Below are 21,479 nucleotides of genomic sequence, written 5' to 3'. Positions count from 1 at the left end.
TCGGACGTGGGACGCGTGCGATTCCAAAAACGTAGGCCGAGACGTTCTTCGACAGCGAACGGAGCAGCGTTGCTGAGAAGCGATCTGAATCCGACCGAAAATTTCTTTTCCATTGTTTTTTATTTTTCAGCGTCGCTCTCGTGTGCACAACTCTTGCCAACGTGTGCGTGTGTGTATGTATCAATTTTTCATATACCTCCGCGAGTTTTTGCGTGCTGTTGTTGTCGTTATTTTCTCTATTGTCGTCGGCAACTCAAATTAATCGGTCGAACTGAAAGTTAAGAAGCGGTTGTGTTGTATATATCGTAAAATGCAATTGATAACAAAAATATGGGGAGGGAAGAGGGTAGCAGGCAGGTTTGTCGGGAGTAAAATTGAAAATAAATTCATTGTGTCCATGGTTTTGTTTTTTATTTGTGTGAATAATAGCAATAATAATAATAATGATAATAATAGTAATAATAATAATAATTATAATAATAAATTAAATAATAATCAATAAATCGACTCGTAATTAATTAAAAATATAGTGACTCGTGACTAGGTTAAGACTCACCGCTTGCAAAAAAAGTGTGTAACGCGTGTGATGGTATTTTTCTCTACAATTAAATCGTAATCGATCACTACGACAATCATAAAGTAATAAAACATAAATAATTTATCGCTATAATGATAATCGTAATCGCAACTAAAAGTACAGCGCTAAGAATCGATCAAATCAGGAGGCGTTTTGCGGGTGAGACAAACAAAAGAATGTATAATAATACACGTAGAGAAGGAACAAGCCGATTGCAAAGTAAAATCATAAAACTAAACTGCGCATTGATTAAAAATATATGTATATTAACGTCAATGACGCTGTGTGGGGCTAACTATATATTACCCTTGCTTTACGTATAATCAACTATGCATATAATAAAAGTGTTTGCGTGCTTGCGTTCCTTGCGCTTTCGCCGACGACGAACTCGACAAGTTATGGGGAATCGGTCGTCGGCGAAAGCGGTTACACGGCGTAATATACGATATGCATCATTCATCGTATAATGAGAGCAAATAAAGAATATTAATATAAATTTACATGATCAAAGAAATCACGTCGGCTCGCGGGACACATTCTTCTTCTAATAAATATATATATATATATATATATATATATATATATATATATATATATATATATATAATATAGTTTATATCTTTTCGGGAAAATTTTATCTACAAAGTGCAGCGTCGTTCCCCCGGTCAATCAAGGGGATGCACGCCTCAATACGGTATATATATATATATATATATATATATATATATATATATATAATGTACCTAACGACATTTCTCGCGTATAGGCGTCTGACTCCGCTTGTGCGTGTAAACCTCGCCGTGTGTATGCGTGTACAGGTGTATGTGTGTGTATGTGTACACGAGTCGTGTTGTGTATCTCTATGCGTTTTTTATACACTATAATTTCATTCAAAGTTTATTAAATACGCCGACGCTTAACGAGACGCCTCTCAAAACGACGTCGCCTCGTCTTCCTCGAATCGTTTGTTTCCCTTCGTTTCATCGTTTCGAGATTCTAATATATACCATTTTAATTTTAATATATATATTTATTTGTTTTTTTTCATATAATCTACTCTATATAGATACGTACCCGCGTCTAGTTAGTATACATTTTCTCCACGTTTTTTTTTTCGTTTACTTAATGTCACCCACACCCATAGGACGCCGCCCGTCATTTATTTTTAATCATTCGACTCGACTACGTTAATAAATTAAAATTTTTCTTTGACTTTGTTTCACTCAATCTTTTCGTCTCTCACGTCTTCAATTGCGAAACTCCAATCAGCCTGATGGTTTCAATTTACGCTTATTATTAAATCGAAAGGAAAAAATCGAAATCCTTCGCGATGCTTTTTCAATCATTGCCTCTATTTGCATAACGAATCAAAAGCACGACTTGTTTTTTTTTGTCTTCCCCCATTTTTGTTTTAATACGAACTCTGTTCGGTGTTTAAGTGTGGTTGCAAAAAGTAGGTATTCGTAGCATCAAATGAACGTGTATTTTCCAATCGTCATCGTGTCGAAAATCGCGCTGAGCTTTCGCGTATAAAGCTGAACCTCGGTTAATAATAAACTCGTCTCGTCTCGCTAAGTTATCGTCGTGTCTATATTACCCAACCAAATCATCCCATCAGGCGCCGGTATCTCCTGCCGAGAGCTATTGTTTCGCCAGGAGACACCGAAGCGCTTATTTGGTCAATGTATCAAATTTAGCTTCTCGCGTCTCGTGTCCAATATCTAACACATCAAATCACCTATGCGGAACACAACTATGTACAACTTATAGAAACCTAGGGTTCTCGTTTCTTACGTTAATTTTTCGTTCAGTTCTATTTTCTTTTTTTTTAGTTACTTTTTCTTCGATGCCTATTCTCGAATTCAGCGCGCGCGTGATTGCATGAGCACACGATCTATCGGCAGAAGGAACGTCGCACTGAAAGAAGTACATCCTTCGTCCCAGCGGCGAACGCAATTCGAAAAGCGCGAGTGGCGAAACTGCCATACTCTCTCCTCTGTGTTCTCTCTTAATAAAATACACGGTATACGCCAGTAGGGGCGAGCACGCGTCCGCTTCACCCAAAGTCATCCGCCGGCGAGAATCTAGAATCGTTCCCCGTGCAACGTTCCTTCTTAGCTATAGATTGGCACACGCCACGCGCAATGTTTATTCGTAAAATCGCTTTCGCAGAGCCGGTACCAAGATCGAGCATGTGCGCCCACACATACGACTTCTCCTCGAGCGAAGATGTCGCTTACATACGCGCACGCGCATTTCATACGAAAGTCTAGTTTTCTTTTTATTTGTCGAAAGTTTATCTATCTCTTCCTCGCGGCTTACATACGAAAGCGTTGTCAGTTTGACTGAACGATCGAGTACGACGACGTCCAACGGAGGGCTTGGCCATTCGTTGCACATCGTTGTCAACTCTTTTATTTTTAGTTACACGTAAAAATTTAATTTTTATTTCTTCAGTACAAGTAACGTGCCTCCGTGCGCGCACGACCGGCCGAGGGATCCGCGTCCAGCGCGACATTTAAAATGAGGCGAAGACGAAAGTGGATTCCTCGACGCGAACTCGTGGCGATTGGAGGTGTCATTGGTTTCTTTTTTTTCGAGCGACTCGACGCGAGGAGCTGTGCGTACGTACGAAAGCACACGCGATATAGACGTTGGAAATCGATCTTGGTACCCGTAGAGACGAAGAGTGGACACGGTTCTATATCTCACCCTCTGACTCTGCTACACGCAGCATCTCAAATAATGGTACTTAACGGAATTTTGCTTAATACTTCGTTAAAACGGGGGATGCGACTGTATGTATCTATATATACGGGTGTGAGTGTGTGCTTTCAATCGTGTGTAGAAAAGTAAAAGCATGACTCATAATTATTCCCTATATCAATAATAGCGCTACAAGACAGTGGATAATAATAATCGTTACGAACGGTTCAATGGTTTCGCTCTCGCTATAATTATATCGCTTACTATACTCTCCGAGTGTGACTTATTACTGTAATCATTAAAAACGAACGTCTCGATTTGTTTAGCGTTACTACTTTTTCTGCTATGCTTCGTCGTGCTGCTTCTGCTGCTGCTGCTGTTGCCGTGACGCGACGATCCTGGTAGGCGTCTTCTCTGGCTTTTCCACTGCTGCGTTGTGAGCTTCTTCATATTTCTCTCCTCTTCAATATGACATAGTTCCGCTGCGACGTCTTCATGCGCGCGCGCGTGTGTGTGTGTGTCTGCGAGGTCTGATGGCAGAAGCTCGGACGAACATATTTTTATCACTTGTCGAAGTATCAGCGATCTAAGGAATTCATGCAGAGGCTTGCTCGCGCCGCTGCGTGTCTCTTCTCTCAGTTCGTGAGCGGCGGCTGGAGCGCCTCTCTCTGAATTATCTTACTTCAGTTTCAGTTTAATTGACACTCGCCATATCGTTCGACCGTTCGCCGAGCTGTCCGTTCACCTCTTCTCGTGTATATTCAGTCCATAAGCGAGGTGCGCACTTTGCCGCTCCACTGTGTGCCTCGTAGTCGTCTTCTTCTTCACTCTTCTCTTCGTACGCTTGGCAATTCGTGGTTTCCAGTCGATAAAACGTCTGCTTGCGTTTTTCTTCCGGTGTAGACGGTAAAGTGTCGCGTGGCGAGCTCCACCGCTCGCTCGGTCATACATACTCTCGACGTCGCTTCGCTCGCCTCCACATCAGTGTTTATTTGGTTTATTCGCTTCGATATGTGATACATACTAAGGATACCCGCTGCTGCTGCTACGTCGGAGGGGATGTGTCCCGATGCGACGCCCGTTGCTCATCGCCGACGTGCACAGGGGAGTCGATCCGACGAAGGCTCGCGTTCTGAATTAGCGCAATGATTTATCTGGTGTGTGTGGGTGTTTTGCTCGTTTCTTTTTCATCTGCTTAACTGTTTACCAAGCGGCGGCAGGTTCCTTCCTTGCCATTGGTAATGGTAACAACCGAGAATACCGCGAAGAGCGACGTGGCTTCCTTCACTCGAGCTGCTCCAGGAAGTTAGGACTCTTGAAGTACTCGGGCACGGGATCGTCCAGCCTTGAGATCACCTTGTAGATGGACTTTTTCCAGGACTGTTCCGTGTCCTTGCCACCTTGGATCGCCTTGAAGAACTCCTTGAGCGTCTGTTCGACGACATACCTGAAGTTCGACGGTACCTGTAACGAGCCCAAGCTTCTCGTTAGATAAATTGCACCGATAATCCGCGTCGACTTTTATTCTAGATTATATATTGCGACATCGATAGCGTTCACATTAAAAGCGTATTGAAAAAACAAAAAACAAAAATTTACGACTCTCGTTGGGCATGCACGCGGTGAAGCTGTACACAAGGATACAGTATAGAAGACGCAAATGAAAGAAGGAAAAAAGAGGATAATCGAAAAGAAAAAAGCATGTGCGTGTCTGTGTGATTGCGCACCTGGGGATTCCATACCTCAATGTGGTTATTACGGTTGTAGTGGAGATTCAGCACCCGGTAGATCTCGGAGTCGCCGCCGACCTGGAGATCCTCGACGTTTTTAACGCCCTCCGAGACAGCTTGTCTCGCGTATTTCTCCATCTGGATGTAGTAGAACTCCCTGTAACGAGGAAGAGCGACCGGTACGTTAGAAACAAGAACATACACACATACACATGTATATATACAATAAATCGATTGATAATCGGGATGCATCGCAGTCGCACGGCTCAGCGAGCCGCATAAAGTACAAGCTCTGTACATGTCAGTGCGATAAACGGGAGAATCGATGCTCTCGCTCGAGAAAATAAGAAACTCATTATACGCCGGTTGTCGCGAGCAAAAAGTCGCCGTGTATATGCATCCGAGGAAAATAAAAGACCTTTTTCCTCCGCTACACACACACACACACACACACACACACACACACACACATCCATACAGGTATACATATCTTCTTCGCTTGGGGCGAATCAATTCGCGCGCGCCCATCGATAAAAGCGCGGACGTCGTCGTCGAGGACGACGCATACTTTCTCCCCCTCATTCGTCGCGAGAAAAGAAGAGTGAGTGAGTGACGGCGTAATATCGCCCGCATAATGCTCTCCTTCGCACAATATGCATCAGCTCTCCGCGTGTACACACACATATAGGTGTCGATGCAGCAGTTCGAAGGAGTTCTCCGGGGATGACTCGTCGCGCGCATTCACCTTCCCTGTGTGTATGTATACGAAGCTCGCGCTTGCACGACTTGACGTTGAAAACTTCCAGTCGAGCACGACGTTTTAATAAGGATCACTCGCTACTAGCGCAGGCTGCAGTGTGCAAGTATATATACACGAGCAATCTTATCGAGAGCTCGGTTGCGATGCGGATGAGCCATTGGGAGCAATTTTTTAAGATTGCTTCCGAGCGAGCGAATTCCGCGCGCAGCCAATCCGTTCGAGCGATTTCTTCGCCGAGCGACGAAAAAACAAACCAACAACTCGAGGTCACGAGCGAAGAATCGAAGTCGAAAGAACACAAGAGCCCTGCAGCGTGTGCTCTTACAGCCGGCTGCTCTCGCGATGTTCTTTCTTCTATCGCGATGTACCTCTGCGGCGCTAATTAGAACAATCCCCGAGCGAGTATACGTTGCTCGCTATAGCTATGCGTATCCATCCCCCTCGGTCATAGAGGCCCTGGCGCGCGCAGAGTCGAGTGCCGTTTGAGAGATAGCAAGACTCGCGCGCCAGCAGCATCGAAATGATCCGCGCGCCGAAGAGTGTCCTCTCGTCTTTTCCGAAGTCGCGCTCGTATGGGTGTGTACGTGCGCGGCTCTCGAAAATCTCATCCCGCGCCTATAATCCTTATTCAGCCAACCGGGCGAGTGTAGGTATATCGGCAGCAGCGCCGAGTGCCTAATTAAAGCAGACACCCGCCGCGGCGCCGGAGAAAAGACTGCGGGGGTGAGAGTGAGAGTGAGAGACAAGTGACTTGACGCCGCGGCTTTATGTAAGAGCGATATGTCGCGCGTTTCGACACGGAAATGGAAATGGAAAAGCACTCGAAAAAAGGAGAAGAAAAGAGCGAAAAAGTGGCCGGGGCGCGCGTGGAATTGCCACTCTTGCGCCGAGGAGAGAGAGAGAGGGTGAATAACGTCGCGGCGGGTTCATTATAGTATACTATAATTAGGATAATAATAAGCCCTTGAATATCACGCGCGGGAGGTTTTCTTCGCAAGAGAGAGAGAGAGAGAGAGAGAGAGAGAGAGAGAGAGAGAGAGAGAGAGAGAGAGAGATGTGTCGCGTATAAGGAGCAGCTCGCGGGGCTTGATTATTAGCATCTAATTACGAGCCGGGCTTTGTCTCGCTGCGGAGAATGCTCGAGAAAGAGACTCGAGGCTGGCTTTTTTCCTACACAGCCGAGAGCGCAAAAGTAGATCCTCCTTCGCGCGAAAACAATTACGCCCCTTTCTTCTCGCCGCGAGCTTTTGACTATTCTTCGCCCTCCGCGCAGAGATAGCCTCCAAGGCATCGCGACTCCGCTTTTTCTATATATTATACACTCTACGGAGAGCTTTTCTCCCCGCTGTTCTTTGTACGTGTTTTCTCCGCGGCCGAGGCTCCTGGACGGATTAGAGGAGGCTACTTAGGCTCGAGACGATGCTAATTTGCCGATCGAATAATTTTTAACCGTATCAAGGCGAAGGGATAACTTTCTCACCGAGCCGTGTAGTTTAATAATACTCTCGAAGCAACGAGGCGGTAACGGTATACAGCCGCTTTTTTTGATCCGCAGCAGAAACCGAAGGGGCTGCAACGGCGAAAAGTCGTTTCTACCGTTGGCTTACAGTACACACAATCTCTCTCCCTTGAGACGTTCGTCTTGAGTTTCTCACCCCTCGGCGTGTCCCGGCTATTAAAGGTCCCTCATTCACAAAATCCGCGCGCACTTTCTTGCTCCACTCCCCTCTCGCGCGTTTGACGGTTACAAACCCGGCGACCTTCGACAATAGACTCGCGCGCGAGTCGTTCTGGAGCCCGAAGTCGCGTACAACCCTCGGCTTGCTTTCTTGCCGCAACTTTCCCACGAGAGGAAGACGCGAGCCGCCCCTGTTTATGAATACTGCGCCAAGTGGGATGATCCGACGAGAAGTCGCGCGCCTATTATGAGAAGACGCCGGAAAAGCGTTCAAGCCAATTAGCCCAGAAGGGGTCTTTTTTCCACCCGTCAATGATTTTTCAGGTCAGCTGTCCGTTTGTTTTCCAGACGACGTGATTTGCGAGCTTAGCAAAAACACGACGGCGCTTCAATCGAACTTTCATATCCAATTAAGAGCCAAGCGGTCGCGTGGGGTGGAATTGCTCAGCGAAGCTCGAGGTGCAAAGATCGCGTGGTGCATCTTAAAAAATCTCGCGCGTCGAGCGATGTATGCGGCCGACGAGGCGTGAAGTCGCTCTCGGTTACGTATAAAAAGAGAGGTGTTGCGTGCGCGCGCCCCGGGAGTCTTGATGTTACACGCTTACGCCTCTCTCTCTCTCTCACTCGCAAGCGCTGCACCCTTCTTAATTAGTAATTAACACTTAAAGCCGCAGCGCTGCTCCTTGTGGCAGCGTGTCCGTGGCGCTTATTAAGTGATCATAGCGCGCGAACGCCGGAGTGATCCGCGTAAATCTCTTGGCAATTAAAATGTTAAATTAGTACGCGATTACGCGAGCCGCTCCGCGACTCGGTGCAGGGTATACGTTTTTCTGCGGCTTGCGGTCGCCGCGGCAATTATACAAGGACACACACGTACGCGGGCGGAGCTGCAGCAGCAGGCTTTTATCGCTCTAAACGAGCTTACTTTGTCGCGTGCACCGAGGAGTGGGGATGATGTCTTTGATGAGTGGGCTACTGTACTGTGTACGCGCTATATAACGCAACGAACGACGAGAGAACTAATTGCTGGGGATTTCGTTTGATTAGTCGAGTGCAGCAGCGCCGCTCCCGCTGATTAAAGTGAATTCTTTTTTTCAGCGAGAAGCAAGCGCGCTCGATAATCACATACTTATCGAGAATTTTGCGAACGTGTCGCCGAAAATAGTGGCTAGACGAACAAAAAAATCAACGTGTGGCTGTGTATATGTGTGTGGAAGATACGGCCATTGCGAATTAAACACTGCCGACTCAATTATTCAGCAGAGTGTAAAGACGGTTATATCGCGCGCTCGCGTCTTCTTTTTTCGCCGGTTTTTTCCTCCTCTCTCTTTTTTTATGCATCCTACGTATTACTAGACGAACGAACACGCGACCGGCGAATTCGCGCGTGAGGATAGATGCGCGTGCGTACATAATAATATCCGCACACGGGATCAGTTATGTACCGGCTGCTAAGCCACTTTTTTTTCGAGGACCGCGGCAACTTCTCGTTTCTCTCCCTGCGCAAGAGTAACCGGCGCACTGTGTGTGTGTGTGTGTGTGTATATGTATGTGTGTGTGTGTGTATATATATATATATATATAAGCCTCGGACAATCGAACGCGATCGCGCGCGGCAGATGTGCCGACGACAATGCGGCCGAGAAATCGCGCGCGCTCGCTTCTGGAGTCGAACGAGAGTAGGGGAGAGAGCGAGAGAGAGAGAGAGAGAGAGAGAGAGAGAGAGAGAAAAAAGAGGGGTATATATACGGGACAGAGAAAAGGGCCAGACGTCGAGTGAGAGCGTGAAAGGAACAAGTAGGGATGTGTGCGTTGCAGAAAAGGGGGTCCGCGTGTCGCACGCGCCGATCTTACAATGAGAATACTTTTCGCGTGTGCCCCCTCCCTTGCAGGCCAGGTTTGCATCTGGTCGCCGCGCAGTGCCTTGGCTTTCTCTACCCCCGAGCGAGCAACGACGTCGTTCCCTTACATTTCGCGCGCCCCTGATCCCGGTGGCCGGCTAACTTTACTTTCTTTCTCCGCCCGGCTGTACGCGTACGTATATCCCCTGTGCACCACTCGGACTCGCAGCTATCTTTCGCTCTCGGCTCCTGGAGTCTGCCCCGGTCAAAGCTTTCATTGCTGCCCCCCACATTATCCCGATATCCGCAAGAGAAAGAGAGAGAAATGCACGTGCAGTTTTCGCGTATAGAGTATAGGGTCCGCCGCAGTCGGGCGCCCCTTATCTCGCTTACTCTCTCTCTCTCTCTCTTCTTTAGTTTGCAGTTTTGATTATACGCGTCTCTCGGTGTGTGGAGGGAGAAGGCCTGTTCATCAAATTTCACGCTGCACCGCGGTGACGCTAAACTCAGACTCGAGAGCATAGAATATACTATATGTGCAGCTCTCGTCGTCGATACTCGGAAATTAAAGCGGGTTATCTGCAGATGAGCGACGCGACAGACGCTTGTGTTTCAAAGCAGACTGCACACACACGCGGACACATCAGAGGAGTCGTTGCAGCGGCACATAAGAGAACGAACTCTTGGGATCGGATCGTTGTGTGTATAACGAGGGACTAGCCGCCTCTCTCTCTCTCTCTCTCTCGTTTCGGTCGGGTTGCTTTGAGCGGTTTCACTCTTCGGTAGTCCGGCTTTGCCCCTTTCGCCGCCCCCGCGAAAAACTCTCGGGGCTCAGATCGCCTGCAGCAACGGCATGCAGGTATATCGCTGCACTTCGGGGACGGGCGACTAGCTACTTCTCTCTCGTTTTTTCGTCGTCGCTGCGGCTCTCTCTCTCTCTCTCTCTCTCTCTCTCTCTTTTTATCGCCGCGCCAACGACGATCGATGGCCACCGCCGCACAGAGCTTTGAGCGCGGAGACGGATATGCGCCGCGATGCACCTCTAACGCTGCTGCTGCTGCTGCATACAAGAGCCGGCGGCGCATTCTTGTAGACGTGAAATTCTGTGTCCGCGTGCACCGGCACGAGATGCTTTTGTTTTAGACTCTGCAGCAGCAGCGAGTACACGCTGCAACGCTTGAGGTGGCATATACTGCACCGGATGCTTCAATTTTCATGCACTCGGGAAGCTATGTAATCCTTTGACAGAGAGAGAGAGAGAGAGAGAGAGAGAGAGAGAGAGAGAGAGGAGGATTTTGATCGGACGGCTGCTGCCGCTGCGCTCTTTATAACGGCGAGACACTCTGCGCTGCAGTTTTTATCGCGCCTGTTTACACGCTGGCTTTCTTGGCAGATACTCGATTTGAAAATAGTAAACAACAGAGCGACGCCATTTTTCTTGTGAACCGATACTTACACCGAGGGGGGGAACGTTTGAAAAATGAGAGAGAGGAAAAAAGGTGCAGGGGTGCCGTACACGCATCACGGAACGATCGTCTTTCTCGGCGACCCTGGCATTAACCTCGAAATTCGCACATCTGCCCCCCTCGTCGGATCTTACAATGAGCCGTAAGCTGGGCCCGATGCGCCCGATGACTATTAAAGTCCTCGGCGCATCGGCTGAGCACACAGCACAATAATAAAGATAAACGCGTGCATATAAGGGAAACGCACACGTGGAAGAGGGGAGATGCAGCAGAGTCTTTCTCTCTGCATACGACCGCTGTACTTATATATACATACACTGCGTAGGAGAAAGAAGGGTTGCAATGCCCGAAGTTCAGGGACTCGGAAAACAGCCTTTGTCAAATGCGTACGTACGAGCGGCTCGGCCAAGCAGTTCGAAAAGGAGCCGACGCGAAAAATCGATACGCGATTCTTTGTTGTCGGCGTTTCTGCCGCATATGCTCAGCGAGATTGACTCTACGTGTGTATTGTATATCCGAAGAAAGGGGGGACGATGTATTTCAATATTGCCGAACGCGACATCGCAGGCGACTTTGTTCTCAATGGACATGTTATTGCCTCACCTTCATTCTGCTCTCCCGTAAACTGTTTATAAATACGAGTTGCACAGGTGAGCGGGAAATTCGCTTGTATTTATAGGCAATGAGAAAAAAAGCCAGAGGCGAGAGATTTCCGTCCGATAAAGAAGCCGGCGTTAATAACTGCACGCATCTATGACCGATGAATGGAGGAAAATAGATCGGCCTTTTTTCCCTCCAACTAGCTCTTCTAGTCGACGCACGACGACGCTGCAGCGCTCGAAGATCGAAAGGGTCAAAATGGTTGCGCGAGCGCTTCTGCTCTGCATATCGCTGTCAAGGAAAGCCGCTCTCGCTCACGGCTTATTTTTAAATGACACACAGAGTAGAGCCGCTTTAATGAATTACTCGTACACGCGAGCGCGTATTGTGTATACGGGTTCTTACGATGTGTTTTTCCCGCCGCTAAGGAGGCTATCGGCGTATTGCGAAACGAGATCCTCTTATACGTAGAATCATCGATTTTCAAAGCGAGCCTTTGTACACAAACGCGACAAAGAAGCAGCCCTCCTCGTGTCTCCGGAATTAATCGGGAGAGATTTGATCCGCGTCTCATCAACTGCGTAATATATTGGCCTTTGTTTTCCAAAATAAAGAACCCCAGCGTATACACGAGGACACGCTAGAGTGTGCAGCGCGTGTATTCCTTCGAATCTCGTCTTTCTTTGCCGCCACCCCCCTGCTAGACACACGCGCATAATGTTTTCATTCGATCATCTCCCCCGCCGGCTTTTCTTCTCTCGAAGCTATACGTATACGCGCTGCACACGAGGAGAACACAAAGGAGTAGTGAAGAAGCGACCGTTACGCTACTATACCGATGGCACGAAAAACGAACGTTATGCTCTTCGCAGGGGTGGCGGTGTACTTTTTGGGGAGGGGAAGCGAACCGTCGTCGGCTTAGACTTTACCACTAGGGCACTAGGTTATAGAGCAGCAGCAGCGCACGTGTTTCGTTATACTCTCTTTCTCTCTAAACGGTAAATAGGATTTGCCACGATATAGACAACTGTCGTCAAGGAAGCTGTAAATACACTGCGTAGCGGATTACCCTTGTGTCGTCGCGTTGTTTCTTTTTCTTCTGCCTTCGCGCAGAAAGTTTGTTGTTGCAGTTGTGGTTATATAGTCGAGCAGAGACACATGCGCACGCACGAATTGCGCGAGGAGTAAGCGAAGAAAAGACAGAGCGCGAGATAGCCTCGGTTGAATGACATTGACTTTTTATAGTAGCCAGTGGGGTTGAAAATAACGAGCAAAATCGATCCGACTGTGTGTATGTGTGTGTATGTCTGACGAGAGCTAAAAGTTATACGCGCCGACGGCGGCAAGTGCTCAACCCGCGCGCATTAATTATTTATATTAACGAGCTGCAATCAATGGAGATTTAGCGAATCTATTTCTCTCTCTTCTTTTATACCAAATACAGGATGAAAAGTTTCGCGCGCGCGAGCTTGCGTGAATATTTAATCGCGCGCGCTTTATTATACATACGTATCCATCAGCGGAGGGAAACAATAAGAGTTGCAAAATTCTATTTCCAGCGATATAACTCGCGCGGGCTCAAGTAAAAATATCAAATCTAATTTCCCCCTGCGGCTATTGAAGAGCTATATTATCCAATGATCGTATATCCTTCCCGATCGAGGAAAGAACGTTACCTTTGATCGACACAAGAAAATATACGCCGTACACTACTCTTGCGGGTCAAGAAACGAGAGGAAAAAAATCCTCGATATACGTAAACCCGTCGGACTGATGTGTGGATACGTAGCGGGCGAGCGAAATAGATCGGCTAAAAAAGAAAGCTGCGCGCAGTCGAGTAGCTCTCGCTCCTCGAAAATAATCCGCTCGAAAATCAATCGACCTCTCGACGCTGCCGCATCAATCTCGCTGACTCGTATTTGCATCGTCGTCGCTATACCAAGGACGGAAATTAATCTCTCTCTGCGCTGCAGTACCTAGTGTCGGGGGGAGCTCTCTCGGACCCCTCCCTCGTACTTCTGTATACGTATATATATATATATATATATATATATATATATATATATATATGGATGTATACGACGCGCGACAATGAATTTTCGACGGCCTACTTGTCGCCCGTATACACGAGAAAAACGTCGTCCCGCGAGATAGCCGCGTGTACAAGTTTACTTGTAGCTGCCTCTCGCCCGCATGCGCTCGCTCCGCTATAACACTTACAAGACAACTTGGCATATGGGCGATTTGCACATGTGCGACTAGGACTAACTGTACTTGACTCTCGAGAGAGATCCTATATCGGCCAGCATGTTCTGTTCTCGTTTTTATTTCTACTTTTTTTTCCTCCGTTCTTGGCTTCATCGCTCGCGCAGCTTATTGTATACAATACACTGTGGCGCGGCTATTCGCGAAAATGGTCGAAAAGGCGGAGCATCTTGCGCGCAGTTATCGGGAAGCGGAAAGCATTGGCCAGGAAGACGACGATCGGACATTGGCGAGCGGCCAAATTGAAAGTAACGGGAGAAGAAGTGGCATCGAGCAAGCCTTTTACCGGAGGGGTTTTTCTCGGGAGAGGAGAAACAAAGAAAGCAGAGACGAAGCTCGACCAGCCCGAGAAGAGAGGTGGGGTGCAGGGGGGCAAGGAAGCGTTTTAATCTACTCAATGCTATATAGTTCTCGTCGTCGTCGTCGTCGTTCCATTTGATCTGACTGTAGGCGCGTTACTCGGTGTAAAGGACAGATGCAATTAGCTCGATATCGTTTTGCTGACAAAAATATCGGATAGTCTCTCTTTCGGTTCTTTTTTTATCCTCGAGTCTCTCTCTCTCTCTCTCTCTCTCTCTCTCGCTCTCTCTCGCCGGACGAATTAAGCGATTTCACGAGCTATGTAATACGATTCGCCGCCGCTTTCAGATTCCAATTTTTTGCATGTCTCATGAGCAACGTTGTATACGTTAAAAAAACGTCTACGCGATGACCGAGCAACGAGCGGTGTAACAAAGTTGATCTATCAAATCGGAGAATAATCGCGTTAAGGTACGCTTCTCGCGCACTTTTATACTCCGCGTGTCGCGTAAAATGCGCGCCTGTGTGTAGCGCAGGGCCTTTTAAAGTTTATTGCGTTAGCCCGATAAACTCCGTGATTCCATTTTCTTATACGCGCGCGCACGGCACTCACGCGGGTAAAACTACTTACGGAGTCGCGCGGGCAGACGCGATGATTAACCTGAAATTCCGTGTGCGCGGTGTACGTGTGTGCAGCGAAAAAAAGCAGCAGTAGCATGCGCTGCTCGCCCTTTTCATCAAGCTATCTTGCTAAAAATCATTGTTATATCCCCGAAACCCGTTCCGCGGGGGAATCCGGCATCAGCGCGCGGTAGACTGCGGGGAACAATGGCAGGCAAGATCGTCCGTCAGGCAAAAGTTGCATTTTTTCCGCTTCGGCTGTATATTTTGCCGGCGCCCGAACGAAATTCAAAGTGGAAAGAGTGAGAGAGGGAGGCAAAGCGAAACGCGAATTGGGGTGAACGGGCGCGCGTGGGTGGAGGCTGTGCAGGAGGGAAACGGACGGATAACGGACCGAAAAAGAGACGGGGAGAGAGAGAGAGAGAGAGTGCACTGCGCGAGAGAAAGAGCAATGCGTCGGCGGCGGCGGCGTTTCAAACGAAATCAATTCAGAGTCTCTGGCCAGCCGAACGTTACCCCCGCGTTAGAGGGAGGGAAAGAGAGAGAGGTTCCGGGTAAATGTTAGCCGAAACGCAGTAATTTCACGCCGATCCCCGCGTTTCCAATTCGACGTTTGAAGCCTCCTCTCGCGAGCGGAGAATGCAGCCGCCGCCGCGTCGATCACACTCTAAAGTTCTACTGCGTGTGGCGTCGCTCTCAGAGTTTTCATTTTTTTTCCTACCGCAGGCACCCTCCTTGTGCCTAATCGACAAAGCGCATACGAGAGAGAATCAGCGAAGATGCAGCGAAATTTCGAGGATATTCAAACGCTCTCGGGCAATTTTATCCCTCGCAGTCGCTAATTCATTTTGATAAACTGTTTTCCGAGCTCTTTGCCGGTGATTGCGAATTAAATCCCTCCGGCCTGCCTGATGCTAAGCCGGCGTTGGCGCTAAACAGAGAGCGAGAGCGAGAGAGAGAAAGATCGCTTTACCCCTTTTGAGCCGGCGCCGTCCTCGCAGACGTACACAAAGCCGATTAGGCTGAAACATATTATCATTCGACGTTTTTTGCCCTCGCTCTGCCAGCGCCGACGATCGGGGATGCGCCAAAGAGAAAAGGGTGGAGGATTTATGCGAGGAAGGGGGGGGGGGTATATAGACGCCGTCGATGATTCCGCTGGGAGGGCTCGCGATGCGACTGTTTACTTTTAACTCTTTGTTTATTTTTTTTTGCTCGCGCACTGGCTTTTCCGTCTCTATTTTTCGTTGTTTACGTCGAAAAATTTAAATTTGCCGCTATTTTTCCATGCGCGAGGCTCGCCTGCGTGTGTGTATTTTCGATGACTGCGCGTATAGTGTATATATACCCTTTCGCTGCAACGAGTCCGCGGATGAGCCTTGCACGTCCCTCCACACACACACACACACACACACACACACACATATATATATATATATATATATATATGTGTGTGTACACACACACGCACACACACACAAAAGGGTATACACATCGCAAAGTCTCGAGCCCCTTATTCAGCTCTCCTCCGATCTTCTCCCTCGTGCCTTCTCGTTTCTTTCGGCGAAACACGAGCCCCCCCCCCCTTCCACTATGCTACATTGGCGAATCTTCGTCCCTCCTCCTCTCGTACACAATTTCTCTCGCGATCGCCCCGCGGCGGCCAAGGTATTGTCTGTCGTCCAGCCAATACCGGGCCGTCCTCGCTGCTGCCGCTGCTGCTCATTATCACGGGGCGGAGGGCAGAAAAAAAGGAGTAAAGAGCGAGCCAAAGGAGGAGCGCTGCTTACGATCGAAGAATAAGAGCGCTGCTGCCGCTGCTTCTTCTTCGAGGCCGGCTTTTAAAAAGAGGGTCGAGCCAAGCGAATTCGTGTTTCGCCCATCCCTATGTAAACCCCCGAGTGGATTCTCTTGGTGCGCTTCATCGTGTTTCTTTTTTTGCCGTTTGAATGCCGAGGATTGTGTTTTGATATTTTCGATGCGACGTTTTGTCACACGACGCGATGTAGAACTAATTAGGCGAGCTATACTCCGAAGATAAAAGTCGCGCGCCAATTAACGCGACCTCGAATCGCACGAGCGAGTGATAGAGCCGTAAGGAGAGCTACTTACAACAGCGGGTACACCGTCGACGGAATAAGACAAACGAGAGCTTGCGCTCGCAAAAAGACATTTCCGGAAGCTTATTCAAGCGAGAGCTTTCTTTCTTGCGCATCTCTCGCGGAGCGAGCATCAGAGACGAAGACAAAGTGCAAGCGCCGCGTGGGTGTACACGTAGACGCGGGGAAAAGCCGAGGGATAGGAAAAACCGCGACTGCGCCAGCCGTGAAGAAAGAAGAGAGGTGAGGAGAAAAGAGAAGCCCGGCGCAGCAATAGCAGCAGCAGCAGCAGCAGCAGCAGCAGCAGCAGTAGTACTCGATAGAGAATGAGAGCGAGACGTGCGGCAGGGAGAGCGAAGGCAACGCCACTAATTAGTGCCAAGAACGTAATTAAGTAATTTTTAATTAAGTGACTGCCGTTTACGCGCTCTGCACGCGAGGGGAGGAGTGTACACGTGTATATGTATACAGTACGGGGCGGCTTCGGCCGTCGTCGCTTCTCTCCTTGCGCAAAAAGAAATTCCCTCCGCTCGCGCTCTTTCTCGCTTTGTGCGACCCTGCAGGTCTGCGGCCCGGCGGACGTCTATATACCTATATGCGCGCACGGAAACAGGTCAGAGATGAGGCGAAACCTTTCTTTCCCGCGGCTCGCGCGTACACAAATTATGGATTTACGCTCGGGGAAGCCTGCGAGAGCGCGGATCGCCGCCTTGCGCGCGCGTGTGAAGATCAAAGCTCTCGTGCACGCACTTGTAAAATGCGTTACTTATACTCGCGCGCTTTTTCGCGGCTCGAAGCAATTAATGAAATTCCACCGCGAGCTGCGGTAATTAAGGGAAGAGAGGGAGAGATGCGAGTATAACCGACAGCTTGTTCTTACCACTTGGGGCGATAAATTATGGTAGCTTCTATTTATAACGGAAGCGTGGTCGATCGTCGATAAATAGCGAGAAAAAGAAGAAGAAGAGGGAGGGAGGGTGAACTCCAAGTAGGAGAGAACAAAATACACAGAGCGGCCAACAAGAAAAGTTGCGGTTCGCCGGGCGGAGAGAGAGAGAGTAGAGGCCGCGGAGAGGACGAAAGAAAAGTTGCATCTTAACTTCTGACAGCAGCTCGTTAACGAGTCTCTTGAAAAGCTCGAGACTCTGGTTCTCTCTCTCTCTCTCTCTCTCTCTCTCTCTCTCTCTCTCTCTCTCCCTCTGTATAGACGCATCGGAAACGCGGAAAAGTGAAGGAGAGAAGGAAGAGCGGACCGCGCTCTGTGCGACGATAAAGAGCCGCAGCGGAGTCTCGTCGTCGGAGAAGAGGAAGAGAGCGAGAGAGCCAAAGAGTTGCCACTCCATTGTGCCATGCACTGAGTTTTTAATTAAGGAGCCGCCGCAGCCGCCGCCGTCCCGAGTTCCTCGAGAGAAGCTACTGCATCCGTGAACTCTCTCTCTCTCTCTCTCTCTCTCTCTCTCTCTCTCTCTCTCTCTGTGCTTTCGCGTACACGTCCATACTTAGCTGTATACATATAGAGCGCGAGCTTCCGCGAGGATTTTAAGAGCAAAAGCTCCGGTGTGCACACAAGGAGAGCCGAGTCGGCTTCCTTATGCAGGCGCTTGCATATCGTGCGGAGATAAATACGCCCCCAAGATTTTTTCCCTCTCGCGCTCCTCCTCCTCTTTGTGATGCGAAAAAGAGATCGAGGGCCCTCGTGTCGTCTTTTGCGCTCGACCCCTTCGAGCTCTTCTTCGAGAAAGCGCGGAGTGCATAAACGTGAGACGAGTATAGGAGGACAACAACGTATACGACGGAGATAATGCACTCGAGAGGATCTTGAGGAGAGGACCGCGGCCTCGACGATCTGTGTGTATACGATGCGTTGAAGAGCGCGGATGATAAAGACGACGTCTTCTTGCTTTTCATCGCGCGATACAGAGAAAGAGAAATCCGCAGAAAGAGTTGAAGTCGGTGCAAGAAAAAGAAGGCAGCTGTCCCGTTCGCGACCTATCAGACGAGCTCCTCTCCCTCCTCTCTCGAAGCTTTTGTGCCTCAAAGGACTCGTATACTTGCTCATTTCGCCGAGCGGAGTATCTCTCTTCTTTCTTTCAGCACATCTCTCGAGGACTAGCGCGCGAGCCGCCCTCGCATCGGAAAAGACGACGGCGGCGGCGGCGGCGGCTCACCTCTTTTCCTCTGCCGAGTGTATATACATGCGTATCAAGTGGAGCGAGAGGAAAAAGAGATATCCGTGTCCCCTGCTTTCGGCGACGGATGAAAGACACTCTGATCCGAACGCGGGCGCGTTCTACCGTAATAAACGCTTAGTTTTCTCGAGAGATGCGCGCAGAGAGAGAGAGGAGAGAGAGAGAGAGAGAGAGAGAGAGAGAGAAAGGGGTTCCATAGTACACACCGCAGATGACGTGAATGCAGTCAGCGCTGGATACTCGTGTTCGACTTGAAATCTATGCGCGCGTAATAGCGGCAAAGAAAAGGCGAGTTTCCGGAAAAGCATGTGGAGAAACGGTAATTGCAGCCGCGGAGCTTCTGCTCTTCCACTCCTGGACTTCCGTTGCGCGGAAGCTCCACATATTCTCTCTCTCTCTCTCTCTCTCTCTCTCTCTCTCTCTCTCAGCGCGCATATCTTTTTCTCTCTATCCTTCGCCATTGTATATGCACGGGCGGCCTGTATGTAGAGGAAAAAAAATTGCCCAAGAGAAAAAGAGCGCGAACGTCGCGGTTGCTTGTATGCACATATAATGCGCCCGAGGCCGAATCCCAGACGAGAGCCTCGAATTTTCTTCCCCGATGCTGCTACTGCTGCTAGTGAATATGGAGAGGGAAAAAGAGGCTTATATTCTTTGCGCAATAAGGGAAAAACGTGACGTGTGTGCACGAGCAAACACGTACGTTAAATGGCCTTTTTCTCCCTCTCCCTCTCTCCTCCCGCGGCAATCTTGAGGGATTAAAAAACACAGCCGCGGGAGGAGCTGGAAAAAGGGAGCACACACGGCTTCTCCCTCCCGTCCTCCCTCCGTGTGTGAAGATTGCCTCTCAGGTCGTTTGCTCTCAAGATTTCGGTAATCCGCCTGGCTCGCTGTTAATTAGACGCCTTTCTCTCTCCTCCCTCTTTCCTTCCTCTTTTCCCTACCAGGCATACGTGTGTGCGCGCCGGTCTCGAGAATCCCCAGGCTCCGGAAATGTTTGCCCTCAAGGAGGAAAAAGCCGCTAAGCGAGCTTTAATTACCTTAATAAGTCCGAGAGCTGCGAGCTGAGGGGAGAAGGAAAAGCGCGTGTGTTATTTTATTTCCTGGCCGTTCCGTCGTCAATTTGGTTATTACGCGAGGAGGTGCGAGCTCGTGAATTATACGGCGTCGGCAAGTCATGTTCCTTGGACTCGTGTATACGCATCAACAAAGCGCGTAAGGCCAGTCGACACATGTGCGTGCGCGAGCTATAGCCGGGGGGGATATAGGTATACGTAAGTATATGTACACGAAGACGCGACGAGGAGCGTCTAACGTATAACGAGCGTCGTCGCGTGCGGGACGGATAAGCCGAAGGAAATTTGCGTTTAGAGAATTACCTCGTCATTATGTGTACGTCTGCATGCGCGAGCGTTATACTGCTATATGTATACGCGACGCCGTTCCCCTTCGATTATACTACTTTCAGCTAAGGGGGGCAAATGGCCGGTGGCACTTTGCAGTCGAGCGAAGGAGAAACGGACGGCTGCGCGAAGAGATGAACGCGCCGATAAGAAAAGCCGCCCGCGACGCGCGCGAAGGAGCTTCTCTACTATTGCCTCTGTATGCGGGGGTGTGGACGCGGAGATTCCTGACGCGAGATAAGAGAACGACGTGTGTCCATCGGCCTTTTTCCTTCCTCTGTTTTTTTCCCTCCTTTTTTCGTCGTTGGCCTTGTCCAAGTTTTTACACTTTTACGATTCCTGAACCTTCGACGCGATTGTTGAAAATTACAGCGCGTCGGTAAGTTAACGGCCGAGTCGTTTCTTTTTCAATTCGAATTGAAGTCCGAATATTGCATGCATTGCGTTATCCATTATTGAAACGTTATAGACTCGAAGAAAGCTCCGACGCGTTTATACACGCGTGAAATGACTTGGCGCAATAATTGTTTCCAGCCGAAGAGCCTCTCTGCATTATTCACTCTCTTTCTTCGACGCGACGCGATCCGCTATCTTTCCCCCGTATAAGCAATCATAGCGCACGCGAAATCGGCGGCGCTTTTATATTTAAAGAGAAGCAGGAAAAACGGGGGGCAGCTCGTGGGTGGTTCGAAGCCTCGCGCAACTGTTTCTCTCTCTCTCTCTCTCTCTCTCTCTCTCTCTCTCTCTCTCTCTCCACATATGTGCCTACTCCACATATTGTCCATTATACGACATAAAATTCCTTCTATCCAGCCGCGAAGATAAGATCGGCGTCGCGTGTCCTGTTCTGGGATCTGATAAGCTTTCGACCGCCCCATCAGACGCGTGTACGGCCGACCCCAATTGGACACGAGTTCTTGTCGATATGCACGTATGGGTGCGCGATTATATACAGCTCATCGCGAAGATGTCGGCCTGGGATTAGAGCTATGCGGGAAGATTTTGCGCAAGTTATCAACCGTATCCGCGCAAGCTTTTACGACTCTTTTACGGCAAAATCCATAAGTCCGCGCGTGTAGCTACATTTTTCTCCGCTTCATTAATTCATATATCCTCAGCGCACGGACAGCCTTAAAATTAACGAAGCATGTAGATTGATATCCCCAACAAGACATGCTCCTATACGCTAAAAGCCCGACACGATCGTAAAGCAGTAATTAGCCTTCGACGAAACGAGAGAGAGA

General features: G+C 49.0%; 1 protein-coding gene across 8 annotated transcripts in view; it reads right to left on the bottom strand.

Annotated features, from left to right (window-relative positions):
• Window positions 1–1,614: 1,614 nt before the first annotated feature.
• The window catches only part of pros (homeobox protein prospero), a 110,432-nt gene continuing 90,567 nt past the window's right edge, over window positions 1,615–21,479 (bottom strand). For 5 of the 8 annotated variants that reach the window (XM_016984799.3, XM_016984808.3, XM_016984805.3 and 2 more), the window contains exons 7-8: window positions 5,011–5,170; window positions 1,615–4,747 (exon numbers count right to left, since the gene is read on the bottom strand). In XM_016984799.3, coding sequence (XP_016840288.1) covers window positions 4,568–4,747; window positions 5,011–5,170 — 340 coding nt within the window. In that variant the 3' untranslated portion in view covers window positions 1,615–4,567. The remainder of the gene's footprint in view (window positions 4,748–5,010; window positions 5,171–21,479) is intronic. The other 3 variants (XM_016984806.3, XM_016984807.3, NM_001170892.1) reach the window with 1 other exon arrangement.

Source organism: Nasonia vitripennis, chromosome 4, assembly GCF_009193385.2.
Source record: "Nasonia vitripennis strain AsymCx chromosome 4, Nvit_psr_1.1, whole genome shotgun sequence".
NCBI lineage: Eukaryota > Metazoa > Arthropoda > Insecta > Hymenoptera > Pteromalidae > Nasonia > Nasonia vitripennis.
Note: the sequence above shows the minus strand (reverse complement) of the source record. Positions and strands in the feature narration are given on the sequence as shown.